Source organism: Actinia tenebrosa, unplaced genomic scaffold (genome assembly GCF_029948245.1).
Source record: "Actinia tenebrosa isolate PJP-AT-01 unplaced genomic scaffold, QUT_ActTen_1.0 PGA_scaffold0__85_contigs__length_37466705, whole genome shotgun sequence".
NCBI classification, from domain to species: Eukaryota; Metazoa; Cnidaria; class Anthozoa; order Actiniaria; family Actiniidae; genus Actinia; species Actinia tenebrosa.
Genome location: NW_028292569.1, coordinates 30968419 through 30987704, shown reverse-complemented (window position 1 = coordinate 30987704; position 19286 = coordinate 30968419). Strand labels below are relative to the sequence as shown.

Here is a 19286-nt window from a genome sequence, read left to right as displayed (position 1 = left end):
TGAACTAAAAAGCTTTGCTTGAAGTTGATCAAGCGTTCCTTGCTTGTACAGCAGAACAATAATGGTGAATATGATAGACTGTGATGGGACATTTACTTACATTATTTTTGTTCCATCTTTAATAAGACACACGTATCCTTGTAGTATTGGTTTTGAACTCCGTCTAGCTACGGGGCGTTAAAATTATGTCCGTTAGAACTAGTTACCAGGCCTAATGTTACAGAAACACAGGGAACCCATACTTTCAAAGATTTCTGCTTTTTTCCAGTCCATCCATGCCAGAGTCGATACAGGGTTCCCATGTCAAGGTTCCTATACACCACGAGTTTGTCACCAATATTCTTTTGAGCTTAAAAAACGCAAATGGAAATACAGAATATTTGCACTGCGGGCTCAACTGTAATATATCGACTTCTTTATTATTGGGAATAGTGTTTTCCCATTTCAGACCACGTGTCATTCTCTTGAGAATAAGATTCTTTGTTTGAGTTGTATTCCTAGTCATTTGTCTTCTAAAGAGACGACACTAAAGAGAATACCATGTGGTCTGAAATGGGAGAGGACGTCTATACCAATTTAATATATCAAAGCGTTTTTAGCGCAGTAATGTACATTAAACTGCGTCCCCTGCAGGCTGTAATTTGAACTGTACACGTCTCAGTTTTCCTCTGTTCATTAAAAGGAATTCCAAAACAGGATACAGGATAGAAAGATCATTGTACTTGTGACGTCATCGGCGCCATCTTGTTTTCTCGTGGTTTTTGAATTATTGATGTTGTCACAACTGTTTTACTTTATGTTAAAATCTGGTTTTCCTCGAGATTTAATCTTTTTTCATTGCCTATGTAAATTTTTATGTTTTCCCCCTTTCTTGATGCCATATTTGACCTTAAGCTTCTTTTACTGTATAGGAAAAAATATATTTTAGCTAATTGTTCAAATCGCATCATTAAAGTAATATTTTCTTCATCGGAAGCAGAAAAAGGAAAGACACCCTTGCTAAGAAAAAGACGAATTACAGATAAATCGACAAGTGAAACCCCATTAATATCCGATGCTAAATTCAACCATAATCCATCATCTCTTTACAATCAATATGTTTTTTGTTTTATATGATAAAGTACAAGATATATATCCATTGTAATATCCACGGTAATATTGCTGTTAGATAGGTTTGCTGGGCTCTCCCTTCATTAAAGGGTCCTTTTACTCTACAAAATTAAACCTAACAGGCTACAATTCCAATGCGATCTGTGAGTTAGCCGTGCCCTGACTTAAATCAGCTCAGAGGTTGTTTAAGGGTTTGATCTGTAAGTTAGCCGTGCCCTGACTTAGATCAGCTCAGAGGTTGTTTAAGGGTTTGATCTGTAAGTTAGCCGTGCCCTGACTTAGATCAGCTCAGAGGTTGTTTCAGGGTTTTCTATCTGTGAGTTAGCCGTGCCCTGACTTAGATCAGCTCAGAGGTTGTTTCAAGGTTCTATCTGTGAGTTAGCCATGCCCTGACTTAGATCAGCCCAGAGGTTGTTTCAGGGTTGGATCTGTGAGTTAGCTGTGCCCTGACTTAGATCAGCCCAGAGGTTGTTTCAGGGTTCGATCTGTGAGGTAGCCATGCCCCGAGTTTGATCAGTGCACAGGGTGTTTTAGGGTACGACTAATAGAACCGACAGCTAAAAGATAATATCTTCGAATATTTTCTTATTCTTGTATTTTAGGATAAGAAGTTAATACATAATATCACATCATGTATTTCACTACACGCTATTCCGCTCACTTTGTACTAAATCTCATTGTTAAAGTTTGTTTTGTCTTTGGCAGATCATTAATAAGTTCACTCAAAAGCCCTTTAATCGTGTGACTGAGATCTATCTACATTAGGCTTTGGATAGCATAGAACACTTAACTATCTCGGGTTCCAAATCACTTCCAACTCACGTGTTTGAGTAAGATAGGTTGCATTCATAGTTATATAACATTACTGAGCCCCAATAGCAAGGCAAGAAACACGGTGACTAAAATAAGAGTATGGCCTAGTTTATTTTGCCTTTTTCTTTCTTTCTCTCTCTCTCTCTCTCTCTCTCTCTCTCTCTCTCTCTCCTTCTTCCTTCCTTCCTTCCTTCCTTCCTTCCTTCCTTCCTTCCTTTCTTTCTTTCTTTCTTTCTTTCTCATTTATATGTATGTATGTATATTTTCTACACAAGAAAAGAGCAATATATATATATATATTTCAATATTTTTCCTTTACATATTTACCTTTCTTTCTTCCTTCCTTTTTTTTTTTTTTTTTTTCTTTCTTCCTTCCTTTTTTTTTTTTTTTTTCTTTTTCTTTCTTCCTTCCCTTGACGGAAAACCGTTTAACTCGCTTAACACAGTAACAAATATTCGAAATTAATGAGTTACAAACATCAGAATGTTTTCAAAATTTAAAGAAAATAAAACAGGAAATAAGGAACAAAAAGTGACGCAGAATAGCATAATTTCCAAAAATCGATAAACAGAAACCTAACGTTTTTACTTATTTTTCAAAACATTAAGCGAAAAATAAAATAAAATAATTTTGAGAAAAAAACAAAACGGCTCGCTAATAATTCAGATATATGTATATAATTCCTATATTGCTAATATCTATAAGATTACACCATAGATTATTCAGTCATTTTGCAGTTTATCGAAATTCATCATTTATATTCGAAACGGTATATGTTATCCTTCAACGACACAAAGACAAAAACTCCCAACTTTTAAATAAATTCGGCTGATTCACTAAGAATTTTAAGTTATTCCTTTCTCGTGTTAATTCGATTTCTATATTCCCTTTAAAAAATCTCTTTTTCGTTTTGGTTTTTGTCTCGTATCTCACTTTTATCTTTTTCCTCGCCAATTAACCACACGCTGTTTTACATCAATGCTATACATGCTATGTATTGTATAAGTCTACATTTGTTTGATTTATATTACACCTAACTGAAAAAACATAGCCGGGTTCGAGAAGGTCGTATCATCGAAGCTAAGGTCGAAAAGGATTATTGGTACTCCGAAATGTGTATTATATTTGCATATAGACATGTAAAAATGCACAGTAGAGCAAAGATTAACAACATGCCAAAGGCATGTTGCATAAAATGTGCACAGGAAGGGAAAACTGCAATACGCATGAAATTAGCATAATTGTTTGTCTTCCCATGCTCCCCTTCGGTCTTAGCTTTGAAGATATAACCTTTTTTTGAACCCGACAACGTTTTTTCAATTTGGTGTATACACACAATGTGTTGAATGAAGTGCTCAATCGATTTCATATTAAATACCGCTTTTTTTTTTTTTTTTTTTTTTTTTGTTCTCTTTTATCAACTACAATCGAAGGAGTTTGCGTTTTTTATTTTTATCTTTTCCGGAGTAAAATAGAAAACATAGCTTTTTTTTTCATGGAACCGCTTCCTACGTGGCTCGAACCGCCAAAGATTTCGGCGTTCAACGATTTTAATTGTCATTGCTAGCTGTATTCCTGTTCGATATACTAGACTTGGAACACCTTCATTAGTTTGTACGACGATTCTTTTTGAGCTTTTTAATATATTTTATTTTGAAGATAGATTGCTGATATCTCGGATGAAGACATTGCTGTGGGTGTTTTTGTAAAAAAAAATATTAGGGTTTCTCTTTATTATATTTTAAGCCGGTCGTGGTCAAGTGTAAGTGATTGTGTAAGCTACATGTTTGTCTCATTTACGATTGCACAATAAGACAGTTTGAGATAGTACGCCGTTCTTTCTGTCTTGTGTCTTTATCTTTCTCTTTATCACGTTTTTTCTTTTTCTTTGCCTTCGTTCGTTTTCTTGCTTTCTTAATTCTTTTTAGCATTTAAAAAATAGAAAATACAGCTTGAAAATCATTTAGTAGATTCTCGGCTTATTGAGGTTAATTCTATTGCAATAGAGTTTGTCTTTCATGTTGTTGCGGTTCCTGTTTCAACGTGTAATTTCCTTGACTCTATTGCCCTGCATAATATAAGACAAAAGAACTACTGAGTTTGTAATCATATGTAGTCTGGCTTAATACGGATATTGACTTTCCCTTTACCTGTCGTCTCACATTACCGTTATGTCCAATCAAATATAGACTTAGCTTCAAAAGTCAGGCCCAGTATTTTGTATTCCCTTCCGTTCGGTTGTCGTCTTGATGATCATAAATATTATTATTATTGTTATTATTATTATTATTATTATTATTATTACTATTTATTATTATTATTATCGTAGAATTATCGTTATTTCTGATTTTGTTTCCTTACTTCTAGTTATTTCTACTCTTGCTGCTGCTCTCTTGCTGCTGCTCTCTTGCTGCTGCTCTCTTGCTGCTGCTCTCTTGCTGCTGCTCTCTTGCTGCTGCTCTCTTGCTGCTGCTCTCTTGCTGCTGCTCTCTTGCTGCTGCTCTCTTGCTGCTGCTCTCTTGCTGCTGCTCTTGCTGCTGCTCTCTTGCTGCTGCTCTCTTGCTGCTCTTGCTGCTGCTCTCTTGCTGCTGCTCTTGCTGCTGCTCTCTTGCTGCTGCTCTCTTGCTGCTGCTCTCTTGCTGCTGCTCTCTTGCTGCTGCTCTCTTGCTGCTGCTCTCTTGCTGCTCTTGCTGCTCTTGCTGCTCTTGCTGCTCTTGCTGCTCTTGCTGCTCTTGCTGCTCTTGCTGCTACTATTTCTACTTTTATTGTTGCTACTACTTCTGACGATGTGGTTGTTGTTGTTACTCTTGCTGCTGTTGCTACTAATACTACTACAGTGTTGTAGATTATAAAGTCGTTGAGTAGTGAACTGACTAGCATTTCTACCAAAATGTTCTTGTCATTGCCGAAAGGTAGGATCTTTAACGTTGTCTGTTGAATTTGTGTTCAGATTAAAGGAATTAACTAAATGATCATGAAGCATTTCAGTCCTGCCGGAATATATCATCCACAGTCGCCATCTTGGATGAATAGAAAAAGAATCTCCAAGATGGCTTCCGTGAATCTTCTTATAGCTAATCTTAGACGTACTTGAACATAATTGCATGCGTTTAATCCATATAAACACCTATCGTTAGTACTTCTATAATTCATTAATCAGAATTTAACCATCTTTGTTTAGAAACAGTTCATATTTCACATTTTCACATTTCATATTTCAAGATATTTGGCGCTAAGAACACAGCCTTGCAGTCGATCGGTACCTCTCAACTCTCAGCAGGCGTCGAGTTAGTTGACCCGGTGTAGTCATCGGGTGAACGGTACACAATGCATTTGCTAACAAAGGGAGAAAAATCTCATTACCTTTAAGTTTTAATATACACACAGCTGCTTTAGAAATGGTTGTCGGGGAGAGCAATATCCGATAAGTCAGTCGAAGATGGAAAGGAATTGTAGACATAGATCTAAACACGAATAAATTAGAGGTTTTAAAAGGTTTTATACAACCTCTGGGTTATTGACAACAACAATAAGAAGAAATATACCAGTTATTCCAGCTATTCTGGATCTTGAAATGACCTAGTATAGGCTGGCTTATCGCCTATTTTATAATAAAATTGAAAAAACAAATGCTGAAATGATACGCTTTTTTTCGTCACTCATCTACACGCCGCCAGCTACGTGGTTAAAACCAAAATATTAATTAGTTTTTCAGTCAGAATGTGTTTCCTTGGCTGGCGTGAGGCTTTACATCCGTAATACCTTCAAAGTAACTAGACTGAACTGCAACATTTTGCCTTCAGGCTGTAATTTAAATATTCATTTATTTGGAAATAGGTAAAGTTAAAAAGAAACATTAGAATGACTTGAATTGGTGCAATCTTAAAGTTTAATTTCAATTTGGTTGTAACAAAATTTAGATTAAACTTTTCCTGCATTCTGAGTTGATACATATTTAATAAGCTTACGGTACACGCTGTATGTACACTTGGAATTTCTCCTAAAGATCCCAAGATCCGCTACTGCCTTTAAAACTCTTCCAGTAGTATAAATGTTTTCATTTGCGGTTTCCTTCTGACAACCCTACAATTAGATAAAACCCACATATAATAATAATAACAACAAAAAATCGAACACACGAACAATATGGTTTTGTAACAAGCACGTTTTGCTCATCAATGTCTCTTATATAGATAAAGTTAATATTATACTCCAAGAACCGATATCACACGTAAAGTGTTTTGGTCTAGCAAGTCGACACGTTTTCTCAATGGACTTCTTTAATTTAATCTTTTTCACCCTCAGCAGTGGAAAATCCGAATCTTGCGTTTTCGCGTTTTTTTCTATCGTCGAAACCACAAATAGCACAGAGAACACACGAACACAGAGAAAAACATCTGTGTGGTTTTCGTGTTCCTAGAAAGAAGAAACAACAAGATTGATTGAAATAAAAGGAATTGGGTTTACATTCTTATCATTTTCCGGCCCATTGTGCTGCAGTTCGCTAAACGTGAGGTAGTTATATGCAAAATACCGATAACACATTCGCCTCTCGAGAAACAGCTCGCTTGTTTCCCCTTAATTAACAAAGAAAGAGTTGAAAAAGAATCAGAATTCTTTTCCAGTTGGAGACAAAACAAAATTTATTTTTTTTAATTCAAGCACCAAAGTGTTATACTTTTTTTTCTAGGTTCTTATACGAATCCAAACACACTGACAAATCTGCCTTTTAACTCAGCTTTTTAATTTTTGGGGGTGCGGTGCATGCTACGTGATACAGTCGCCATGTTGGTTGAAGATAAGATCAACCAACATGGTGGCTGTCGTTTCATTGTTATTTATATCTCAAGGGGTTTGGAGTCGTGTTGATGCACCCCGAGATTCAGGCTTTCTTACAAGCCAAAAGATACCAATAGTTCAAACATTATTTGAATTAATTCCTTAGGATTTCTTATACATTCCTTGGCATTTAAGACAAATCACTTAAAATGCTATTCTTGAATCGCGTTCTTTATCCCCCTAATTTTTTGAAAAATCCTTTTACACAATCTTAAGACGAAAATTCCCTCTTGACTATAGAGTAAATAGTCACATTTATCTTTCTTAGTTGGTTAGTCTGGAATTGTCCGAATTCTCAGATTTAGTCTAAGCTGAAGGACAATTCCGGATAGAAAACCACTTTTACCACTTTTGAGCTATTTTCAATCCTCAAGTAAGGAAAATTGCTTGCTATGTTTGATGCACAGCCTTTTTCCTGGGAAAAAATACATTGCCGCCATGTTGGTTGATGCGTTAAAAGAAACTAAGACCAAATCTTTTGTTCAAGTCAACATGGCGGCTATCAAGTCAAATGTACAAAGGCAAAGACGTGGCCGCCATGTTGGTTGATTTGACTATAAGAAATCAAGAAAAAGTCTTTGCTTCAAGACAACCAATATGGTGCTGGGTATGACATTGAAACCAAGATTGAGCAAAGTATAAGTAATAGATATCTAGAACCAAACACCTCCCTGTGTTATGCAAGGCTCTTTACTCTCATGATTTTTGGATCCTTTTTTAAGCCATATGGTATTAGATATCTATCTGATAACCTCAGTGTACTTAATCTTTGATCATTCCAATATCCTTTAATTATTTCCCTCAAACCTTTTAACACCAAACTTTACCACATTAAGGAATGCTCTTTTCTATCTCCTTACAGTAGTTATGCCATAGTGATAGCAAATATGTTAGATTTTGTGTAAGGAAATCTCTCCAGCGGTTTGAAAGTCGGTAGTGAATAAGGATTCAAGTCATTAGTCTTCAGACAGTCTTTGTCTAGTAATGGTTGATAGACGCTTAGATTTGACATATGGCAGTATTGTTGGTCATGTACCACAGTTTTATTAAAGGATTTAGGAAACGTGCACACGCGCGTTTTGGCGGGAATTTTTCCCGCCGAATCCACAGGAGATCCAAAATAAATATCGTATTTATCTATGCTTATATGTGATGATGGATGTAAGTAGCTATAGTGCTGTCCATTGATAACAGTAAATTAGTTGAAAGAGTCATAAACAAAGAGATTTATCTGTTTATCTAAATAGGTAAACGAGAGAACCGGCCATTTAGTAGCGTTTCTGTCATGTATGTTTTAAAAAAAGAAACAAATATACGAACTTCCTAGCCCAATCTAGTGGTCACTAAATAACCTCAGTGTACGATAATCACGTCTCTACTCCTGTATTCTATTACTCTGATAGTTTAATAAGTAATAAAGAAAGAAAGAATCAATGATCACGAAAAAGTACTGGAGATTTGACTCAGAGTGTGAAGTGACTAGCATTTCTACCATTTTTCATTATTGCCTATTCACGTGTGTTGAAAACCATAGGACGTGCATTTTAAACTCGGCCAATGGCGAAGCTAAATGACCTCTTTCCTATTGGTTAGTAGAGTTCACGTGACTTGAATCCTAAGAGAATGAGAGGAAATAGGTTTTTTCTGCCAATAGAGATGTAGAAAGATTTGATGTAAATCGTAATAACTGCCAAGACGACCTCGCTCAATCACAAAGTACCGCAGTTTGAACAAACCACTGCGCTGCGCAAGATTGGATGTCTACACAGCAGCGAGCCGGCTTGTTATCATTTTTCCTTCACTTAGTCGCGTCAAAGTTAGGTATGTATAAGACCCCAATCTCGCTTACATTGGATTACATTTTGGCCTTTTGACTTTTCTCACAAATCATTTATCTCTTGCAGTCTTGTAGTAAGCGAGTCAAAGAATTCTGACCAGAGTTTAAAAAAATAGTCGAATGTCATTGAACAAAACGATGTTTTTACCCGATTACATGGACGAGCCCCAGTGGCTTCGCATTGGACGACTGGCAATAGAAGTCCTTCTCGCACTTTTTGGGGTTTTGGGTAACATTGCTGTGATCATCGCTATCGTCAGGTGTCCGTTCATGAGAACGGTTACCAATATATTCATCTGTAACCTGGCTGTAGCTGATCTAGGTGTATTGTTGTTCTCCTTTCCGTTTGCGGTTGTCAAAGAACAAACTTTGTTCTACTGGCCTCTAGGAAGGGCGCTATGCCAAGTTGCTTATCCTTTGTCGGAAGTCTTTATCGGGGTTTCTGTCTGGTCGATCGTATTCATCTCTATCGATAGGTAAGTACTGACTCTATTACATAATGACGATATTTTACATCCTTTATCTGTCTAGTTCTCTAGCGAAACTTCTAGGGGTTTGTCTTTTCTTTTCTTGACAAATTGCGCGAAAGATCCTAAACTTCAAAATAAAAAGCGTGATTAATAAGAAAATGATCGATAATAACCAAGTTTACGTTGACAACTTTTTTCCTAAATTAGCATCAAACAGTACAAACTTCTTTCTTGATAGCTGTTATCAAAGTAATATCTGAGATAAAATTTCTGAAACGACCCTTGAAGAGGATGATAAGATCACAAAGTAGACGCGACATGCGAACCAAATTGAATTTGTTTTTCTAAAAACGTCAGTCAGTGGTCAAAAAGTGCAATTGTCATTTATTCACTTTGGTTTAGGAATCAAGTCAGTCGAAGTTGATTATTGACTCCCCGCTTAAACCAAGTTGCATAATATATTCAGTAGAACTAAATTCGGATTACGCTTTTTGATAGATAAAACAACACGACATTTTAACCCCCGAATGATCAACAAGTAAAGTAAACTGGATTTTAAAAAATTCTAGAAAAATAATGGCTACAGAGACGATGAAAACGGGAATAGCACTAGCGTACTATGTAATTATGTGATATTCATTATGGAGTTCTTCACTGTTCCTATCTCCCCTGGAGTGCGAATTTTTTTCCGGGAAAAAATTAGCTTGAGAATACAATTTAAATCCAATACTTAGGAAATCATTATGATTGTTATCAAACAATTTTTTTTTCGTTAGGTTTTGCTAGAGGCATCACTACAGGGCATTTTCCGTTGCAATGCGGGTCGCCTTCTTCTCCCTCTCTCTCTTTCTCTCTCTCTCTCTCTCTCTCTCTCTCTCTCTCTCTCTCTCTCTCTCTCTCTCTCTCTCTCTCTCTCTCTCTCTCTCTCTCTCTCTCTCTCTCTCTCTCTCTCTCTCTCTCTCTCTCTCTTTCTCTTTCTCTCTCCAAGACCAAAACAGGCAAATATAAATGCAAAAAAAAAAAAAGTAAAACTAAGAAAGCTGTAGAAGATTTTTTTCCATCCCATTCCATTCCTTTCCTTTCCTTTCCTCTTGTGCGCAAGCAACTTTTCTCTTCATTTTTTGTCCCTTATGATACTTCCCTTTACCGTCCAAAAATATTTCAAAATTCACTAAACTGTACTCGGCTCCTCAATAAAGTTTTCTTTCTTTTCTTTTTACTTTGCATTGAAAAACACAAATTTAAAATAAATATATTATGAAATTACTGATCAATTGAAGTGTATTTAACAGTAATGATGATGAAAATGTAAATTATACACCGTGAAAAGATGAAAAAAGTGTATTTAGATGCTTTGCAATTGCGATGCCACAAGGACCAACCAACCCTCAAGGAGGCACGGCATTTTTTCATTAGAGTTTATTGGATTTTTCACATGTTATACTAGAGAGCCATAGCCATCGTTCTATTCCGGAAATGCTCAATTACCCTTTAAATTTGGCAGTCCCTCTGTCGCCGAACCGACTAGTTTTACTAAAAATTCTCAAATTTCAAATTGTATCTTTAATTTCTAATCTTTTTTTTTTTATTATCACGATAATTAGTGAAATGTTGTTTTTTTCTTAATCATTTTTTAGCCTCGGGGTTCATGTCTTTACTTTACAAAAATGTTTTATTATTAACGAAGAAAATATTTAGTGATTTGAATTCGGAATGTTTTCGAATAGTTCCAGAAGACGATTATTATTGGCGACAAGCACCATGTCGTCCTATCTGTGTTCTTTGTATGATATATTTGCTCAAGTTTTCACTTCAGTTCACTTTCAGTTTGCCACTATCTTCTTTAAACCACCTACGCACTAGTTACATCGCCAAAAAAATACTTTGAGCAAAAACTACAGCCTTGGTATCTAACACAAACATTGTCTCTTACCAAGAAATTATTAAAAGGCTAGAGATCGGTCAATACTTGAGCTGTTGTTCTGTTTGTAGCTCTGTGTGTGGCTTGTTATATTTAATATATTTCTGGCTATGATTCCTCAAGAACAAAAGGATAATTCTAGAGAATGTAACTTAAGAATTATTATGATTATATATAAAGCAAGAACTCAGAAAAAGCTGAGTTCAAGATGTGTTTTGAACCCACGGGGTTCGAACCCCTGCAAAAGAAACATGATAAAGAAGGCTACCGCTCCGTTTCTTTTCTGTCTCTTTTAAGAAGTTAAAACTTCTTAACTCAACTATCTCACTGATCGCTGTACAATGTTTGTTTTTGTTCAAAGTGGTAGAGAGCAAATTACACTCTTAACCAAACTAACAGTTCCATTTTGCTGCATCGTTAGATTCAAAAGAACCGATTGTGATTGCCTTGCCATGCACATAGGATGAGATATTAGATTCTTTTGTCAAGGGGTTTGTTCGGTATATAACGCTGATGTTTACAAGACTCAGCCAGAGACTCAAAAAATAACAATCGCTCTTCTTTTTGCGAAGAGGGTAAATCCAAAACCGGTTTGCACTGAAATGTTGCTCAACTCCTTTATTCCGCTAATTTGTGATGTTGAATCGAGACTCAAAAATTATTGATATCTTGGTATATTCGTCGGTGTTCAGAATTCCAACTTGTCCCTTAAATGTCAATGTAATATTTCATTATATTAAGTAATGAGTTTCTGATGCAATGATCATGAATTACACAGTTTTTCCAACGCCATAATATATTTGATTTTATGATAGAAAACTTATAAAGGCCAATATATTTGATATCATTATAAATGTACCTGCTCAGTTTTTGTCGGTATTTTTTACGAGGATGATTTTCTTGCGGGATAAAGGTGCGATGTATTTAGATCTCGATATTTCATATCACATCATTAATTTATACATGTTCTTGGTCCGTCCTTAAACCCGTCTCCAAGGTTACATCCAAGTGTACTGTTCGTCTTTTGCCTTCCGTGGTGGACGAGGAAGAGGAGGAGAACGGGCAACCAAGGCAGCGGAATAAGTTGACTTTTAATCAGTAAACGTGGGATATTTCTGTCTTAAATTTATCTAGTTTATTTAGTTCTTCCTTCCTTCCTTCCTTCCTTCCTTCCTTCCTTCCTTCCTTCCTTCCTTCCTTTCTTTCCCTTCCTTCCATCCTTCCTTCCTCCCTTCCTTCCTTCCTTCCTTTCTCTTCCTTCCTTCCTTCCTTCCTTCCTTCCTTCCTCTTTCTTCCATCCTTTATTTCATTCATTCAGCCTCCCTCGTTTTTCTTCCGTATCTCTTTCCTTTTATCTATTAACTCCTCCAACCTCCTTGCCTTCTTCATTACTTTTTCAGTTTCTCTTACTTCTTTCTCTTTTTTTCCACACACACACACACACAACAACAACACTTGTCTCGAAGTATCGAATGTCCTCTCAGTTTTCTCATCATTCACGTATCCACTATCTTCTTCATGTCAACACTATGGAAAGAGAAGTCTATGACGACAACGATTAAGAGTTTCTAGCCACTCTTGATCCATTCATTTATTCTTTATTCACTAGATACTTTTATAAGATTAAAATAAGTACTTAGAATGTACTTAAATCCATGGTGAAATGTTACAAGAAACATCATGTAGTCGAGTGTTTTCTCCACCGCCATGCTTGCCAGTAAGATGTTTGAGTTCTTTACTTTATTTATAGCAATTGTCTTTATTTAACTGTTATTTTCAAAGATTATCCTCTTTGGATAGTGTACTTGAAAATAAGATTCACGCATTAGATTAGCGTGTAGGAGTTAACCTGATGTTTGCTCTTTATTACTAGATGTTGTCAGACTAATCGAATAGTAACTAGTGGGCGCTAATATAAACCCTCATTTTTAAAGCGGTGATATTTTCAAGGCTGGTTAAATGATTCAAAAGTGGTGCTTCATCAATCTGTGTCAAAATGCAGAACTGTCTGTTGCTGACACAATGATGAATTAATGACGGCGGTCAGTTAAACTTTCTTTTAAGACAACTGATATTCTGAGTTGTCTTCAGGCGAACGATTTAAGAATTAGTTACAGATGATTTCTCGATAAGCAAATGCCGTCTTTAGGATAGTTAATCACCGCGAAGCCGGGGCTGAACAGAATATTTTTGAATTATGATATGACAAACTTTGAAGTTAGCCTCCCGCGCGTTTTATTATTATTATTGATTTTTTTTTTTTTTTTTTTTTTTTTTTTTTTGGTACCGTGTTGTTTTCACGGCGAAATTAAGTTTGGACTTCATGGAAAACTCGCTGATGAGGCTTTAAAATATGGCGTACAATCTTTCTAGACTATTTGTGAGAAATAAAAGACATGTTTTTTATCCGCAAGCGGAAAAACGGATGACCACGTTTCGGCATCATCTGTATTTCGCTTTACCTTTCGCTAGCCTTCTAACAAGGGACAAGTATTCCTTTGTTCGTCTTCTACTTGGAGATCGTTTTTTGCTATTGTTAAAGGATGATTTACTGGTAAACTGTCGTTTTACGTTTGCCGTTAATAGGCAGATTAAGATTCCCGTTTTTCCTTCCCGCAAACGGCAAACGTGACCACGTTTACATCGTTTCCCTACATTTCACTTTACCTTTTGCAAACCTTCTCGACAAAGACAAGTATTCTTTTGTTTATCTACTACTTGGAGATTTTTGCGATTCCTTTCCACTAATTTAAAGAATTTTTTAATTGTCAACTGACGTTCCACGTTTGCCGTAAACGAGAATCTTAAACTCTTTAATTAATAGCAATCTTATCTTTCTATTCCACTGAGCATCTGGTCATTCAAGAAGTTTTAGTTTCTAGTAAACATCAAAACCCTAACCCTAACCCTAACCCCAAAAACGATAAATTTCGTACTAAAACGTTTATTTTTTACAAATTACTAAATCGGGGTAAACCGCATTAACCGCTGCTGGAGTTTGACCTACAGCTTACATTATTTATTTAAGTGTTTCGTTGAATCAAGTTAGTTTGAGAATATATATTGATTGATCTAACTTGAGGTTTAAATTTAATATCTACCAGTATTAGTAACAATTTTTAATATTATATTATTGAAGTATTATTGACATCAATGATTGCCGTTCCACTCGTGTTCACAATTTTCCATAACTATTAATTTATTATTATTATTATTATTATTATTACTATTATTATTATTATTATAACTAGAATTAAAATCTGTTGATGTTGATAAATAAATAAATATATAAAAATATACATACACCTTGATGTAAATTCGCTTAGTAACATTAGATAATTGTGGGGTGGGGTGGGGAGGGGAGGAGCAGAGGTTGCAGACGATATTTATTGTTTTGCAACAATTCATGCACGCTTTGTGTGTGTGTGTGTGTGTGTGTGTGTGTGTGTGTGTGTGTGTGTGTGTGTGTGTGTAATATCTTGATATTTTTTAACTAAAAGGAGATGTTGCGCGATATTTTGACGTAGGTAAATTGCTTGCTGGGTATTTTTGGGGGATTAACGCAATCCTCCCTTCAATAATCTAGTAGTCCGTCCCTTAAATGGTATACTCTTCAATCAACGGTTTTCTTTTTTACTTTAATGATTCTTCGTCTCTTTGAGTTATCGATAACCCTTTCGGCGTTGTTTTCTTCTTCTACTCGTAATGAACAGAAAACGGTGTTTATCGACCAAGTCGTTGATAATACTGCTTTCTCACATCCGAACACAAATTATCAAGATATTTCAAATGTTAGATATAAACTTGGAGAAGGAGAAGTAAAAATATAGTCAAAAAACCACTTGAGGCTTAAATTAGACTCTTCAGCAGCCGTTCTTAGTGCAGGGAAGAACGGCTGCTGGGGAGACTAGGCTGAAAGAATCCGCGAGATCGAATCGTGCACCACCGAACACTGTTATCAACAAGTAACAAAAATAACAGTATGAGGGCCCAAGTTGTGCTTTCACTGGGTTATTAGAAAATTTAATTAGAACAAAAAAATTCCAATCATTTGAGAGAAAATTTATTAAGAAAATTTCAAATTTTGCCTGCTACAACCGCTGACCAACCTCCGGCTTCCTTAGATAACCTGGTACTTTGTTTGCTGGTTTTTTGAATTAAATGAATTTCTTTGTTTCGTTAGAACCCGCCACATTTACCACATTTTACCACTGTTTCTCGCTTTTCTATCCTTCGACGCTTTTGTATTTTCGTTGTTGTTTTGAATGTATCGCTGTGTGGTCGCAAAGAGATTTCTTTATCATCCTTCGAGGCATTTGTTCCTATATTATTGTTCCATAAATAAATCCTGGTCATTAGTTGACGAGATACTAGTAAAATAATGAATCAATTCACCACAGGTTAACGAACTTCCCAGTCCTGGAGATAATTACTTTAAAGCAAGCAAAACAGACGGTGTGATGGCCGACTGATCTTTTGTTTTCATGGTGTGATGTTCGCCTGTGTTAAGCTATAAATACTAGCAAAATTTAAAACAATTTAGTTTCTGAGGTTTTTACTTTTCTTTGACAAGTTTCGGCAAAATTAGAGTACACAAAAGTAATCAAAATGCGGCGAGCAAAGTATAAAACAATTTGAATGAACGAAACATTACTTCACTTCAGTCATGTCTTTATGTATTTCACATATTTTATGATAAACACACCGTAGGAAACAGATTTCAACAAATACATATTCGTAAAACATACTTTTGCTTCAGTAAGATTCATTAGTACGTCATACTTATGTGGAGAAAATTTTTCTTTTCTTTCAATAAAAATAAAGTATCCAGCAGAGTCCAGAAAAATTTAAAACAATTTAGTTTCTACAAAAAATTTAAAATGCGAGCAAAAATTAAAAATGAAATTTAAAAAAATCAAATTATACATCCTTTTATTTTAACGCTCATTTTTAGTTAACGTCGTACTTCATATCAAACTTTCCACATAGAAAAGTTGTCGTTCCGCTCGAGCTGTTTCTTTTACCATATATGGAATGTGCTTACCATATTAGGAAATTGGAATATAATTTTCTTCACTAAATAGGCGAATTTCTTGCTCAAAACTGCTCAAATTTACAGTAAATCGAGTGAAAACATCACTAACTAGTCAGCCATCTTGGTTTTGGCCGAAAAAAGACTGGAAATTGTGTAGGGGAGGGGAGCGTGGTTTGTCACCACAGGAAGCCCGCGAATGACAACAATTGTTTGATATGAGTAGGTTTTTTCTTCTTCTGGAAATTAAATATAAATATCAAACAAATGTCTCGGTTCCCTCGAGTCTTAAATAAGTAATGAACAGAAACATTTTTCGTTTCTTAATGTTATTTTGCACGTTTCCTTGTCAAACAATGCACGTTTTTATGTGGTTCGAGCCGGTTATTTTGGTAAAAGCGTTCTCTAGTCTCTTAGAGTGAGACATAACAAATGAAACCGTAATTTTGCCTCATCCTTGTGAGGTTTTTTCACTAAAAAGCAAAAAGCGTAATGATTACTTTAGGCGTAATTTCAGACCACATGTCATTCCCTTGAGTATTATTTCTTTCATGGACCCTTTTACTTTGACCGTAATCCTAACCTTGATTTTTTAATCTTTTCAGATATCGCGGGATCGTCAATGACAGCCATCTTCGATCCATGAAGATTGCTCGCATTATCTGTTTTATTTCTTGGATAATATCTTTCCTAGTGCTATGCCTCCCTCTCCTCATTGTGACGCGCTATTGGGAGGGAGCTGGGTTCAAGGACTGTATTCAAGAGTGGCCTCAGCAACACCGTAAGTCAATGGTGCGAGGATACACTTTCATCTGCTCCTTCCACAACTATGTGCTTCCTCTGTCAATCATCTTGTGGACATACTTCAAGATATTTCGCAAGCTAGGTAACAGTACAGCATTCAACGAGTCAACTCGGAGAGCCAAGAACCTGCGCGATAGCTCATCTTCTCGCCATGATGAGCAGCGAATCAAGCGAAACAACCGAGCTAAGAAGATCCTTACCCCGGTAGTGGTGGTGTTCGCCGTGACCTTACTCCCTGTTAATGTATTCCGACTATTGCTGACATGTATGCCCAGTCTGCTACACTTCCATTATCTCTGGGTTCTTTATAACTTGTGTGTCGTTGCGACTGTGTTGAATTCGTCTTGTAACCCTTTCATCTACGCCGTTGTTAGTGATAACTTTCGTATGGCCTTCAGGAAGATGTTGGGAGCTAAAGAGAATTTCGCCCGTAGACGAGCACCTTATGCTCATTTGTCCTCTCCTGAAGGCGCCACCGCCACCTTCAAGCTACATAGCAAAAACTCCCCAAAATCAACGACTTCCACAAACTTCCCCGTAGTGTCTACAGGCTCCTTAAGTTCATCAGATCAAGTTTGACCTGTTTCCCAGTCACGTGACTTTTCGGGCTTTGACTTATAGACTTTGACCTTACAACATGCAGAGGGCCATGAACTTTGGAGTTTGACCTTTCAATCATGTAATCTGCTCGATCTGTTTCTCTATAGCGTGACTTTTGGGGCCATGGCTTGTAGCCTTTGACCTTTCAATCATGTGACCTGTTTGATCTTTTTCGCCATCACGTGACTTAAGGGTCATTAATTTTGGACTTTGAGCCTCCGATAATGTGGCCTGCTTGATCTTTCTCTATCACATGGCTTGAGGGTCGTGAACTTTGGACTTTGACCTTTCAATCATGTGGCTGGCCTGGAACCATAAATCAAGAGACACTTCTTGTACCATGTGATCTCGTGATTATTGCCTCAAACGATTCTGAAGCCACTGTTAGAAAGTGTAAGCGAAGCACTACAGAGGCTTTGCACCATCATGTGATGGCAGCCATGACAGGAGGCAGGAACAATTAAAATCTGGTCTAATCTGATTTAAACGAGAAAGAATTCAGTTTCCAAGGGAAGAAAGACTCACGTGATGGTGCAAAGCCTCGATATACTGTGTTGTAACACTATGCCCCAAACTTGCATGTAAATATTTCTTTCGCTTCTTCAGTTTCCATCAAGTAGATAATATGTTTGAAAAATTCACAGACTCTACGGCTATGACCTCGAGAGAAAATCTCACAGCGTTTCTTAAACTGGAGGAAGATGAGAATACAACTCATTCATGTTAAAATGTAAATTCAATATATACTATAAAGTGAAATTTTCTCAAGGTTGCGTGCGCACCCAACTTGACGGGCCACAAAATTGAAAAACTTAAATTCAGTAAAATTGAGAAGCCAGTTTTATATTTAAAGAGGAGAATAATCGATTTTATAAATTCTTATCGAAACAAATCCCATAGGAATGTATAATAATTCTCATCATAAAGCTCCTGTTCTGGTGTCGTGGCCCGTCAAGTTCTTTAAATTTGGATGCGCACGCAACCTTAGGTCTATTGGTGGAACTGTATATGTTACATATCACATAATGCACACGTTACGCTTAATAGAAACTACAATCAACACAGGATCAGGATCTGTCAGGAGGAACTAACAGGAAGGACTACCACTTTATAATTCTTCGGATTTTACTTGGGCCGTAGAAAACAGATGGCATAATACTCCTAATGAAGAAATAGAAAACGCGCGCGCGTGCTGTGTGCTGTCATAAAGCACGCGGGGGTTGGCAGAACACGAGAGAAGTGTTAGGAGAAGCACGACGCGTAGGAGAGTGCTTCTCGACACTTCTCGAATGTTCTGCCGACCCCCAAGTGCTTTATGACTGCACACAGCACAGCAAGCAAGTTTTTTATTTCTTTTATAAAATACAAATTACAATAATAGATAGGAATGACGCAACGGAAAGTGCGCGCGCGTGCAATGTGCTCTCATAAAGCACGCGCTCCAAACCAACCAGAACGCGACATTCATAACAGTTATTTTATAATACATAATAGTATACTCTAAATCACTCTAATTCAGAATTGTTGTTCTGTGGACCATGTACAAACTTATTTAAAAGACTTATGTTGGAATTTTGTATTGTGGGCTAATCAGAGCGAAAATATTTAGTTTTCTTTCGCTTGACTTGACCACACTTAACCTCCAACACGAGAAAATTAACTTCAATTGTAGTTATAAGGACCAAAAAAAAAATACCAAGATAACCTTTTAACCAGAGCAGTAAAAATATCTTGTAAACAGGGTTTTTTTTTAGTGATTCTAACTATAGCATCGTAGAAACAAAACATTCTAAAATACTTAATAATCGTGTCATGTATGGAACTGTATTATTTGTTGAATAAAGGTGATTTCATCGACA

General features: G+C 36.4%; 1 protein-coding gene across 1 annotated transcript; it reads left to right on the top strand.

Moving 5' to 3' along the window:
* Nucleotides 1-8426: 8426 nt before the first annotated feature.
* LOC116302929 (neuropeptide Y receptor type 2) lies at nucleotides 8427-19286 on the top strand. The gene is made up of 3 exons (XM_031712347.2): nucleotides 8427-8584; nucleotides 8668-9076; nucleotides 16629-19286. Exons 2-3 carry the CDS (start codon nucleotides 8721-8723, stop codon nucleotides 17404-17406), a joined length of 1134 nt encoding a protein of 377 aa, XP_031568207.1. The 5' UTR covers nucleotides 8427-8584; nucleotides 8668-8720; the 3' UTR covers nucleotides 17407-19286.

Bases quoted from the DNA above. Each gene is read 5' to 3' on its own strand.
- LOC116302929 (XM_031712347.2), top strand. From the start codon at position 8,721: ATGTCATTGAACAAAACGATGTTTTTACCCGATTACATGGACGAGCCC. The intron at 9,077-16,628 runs GTAAGTACTGAC...TAATCTTTTCAG, and splicing joins GTATTCATCTCTATCGATAG to ATATCGCGGGATCGTCAATG.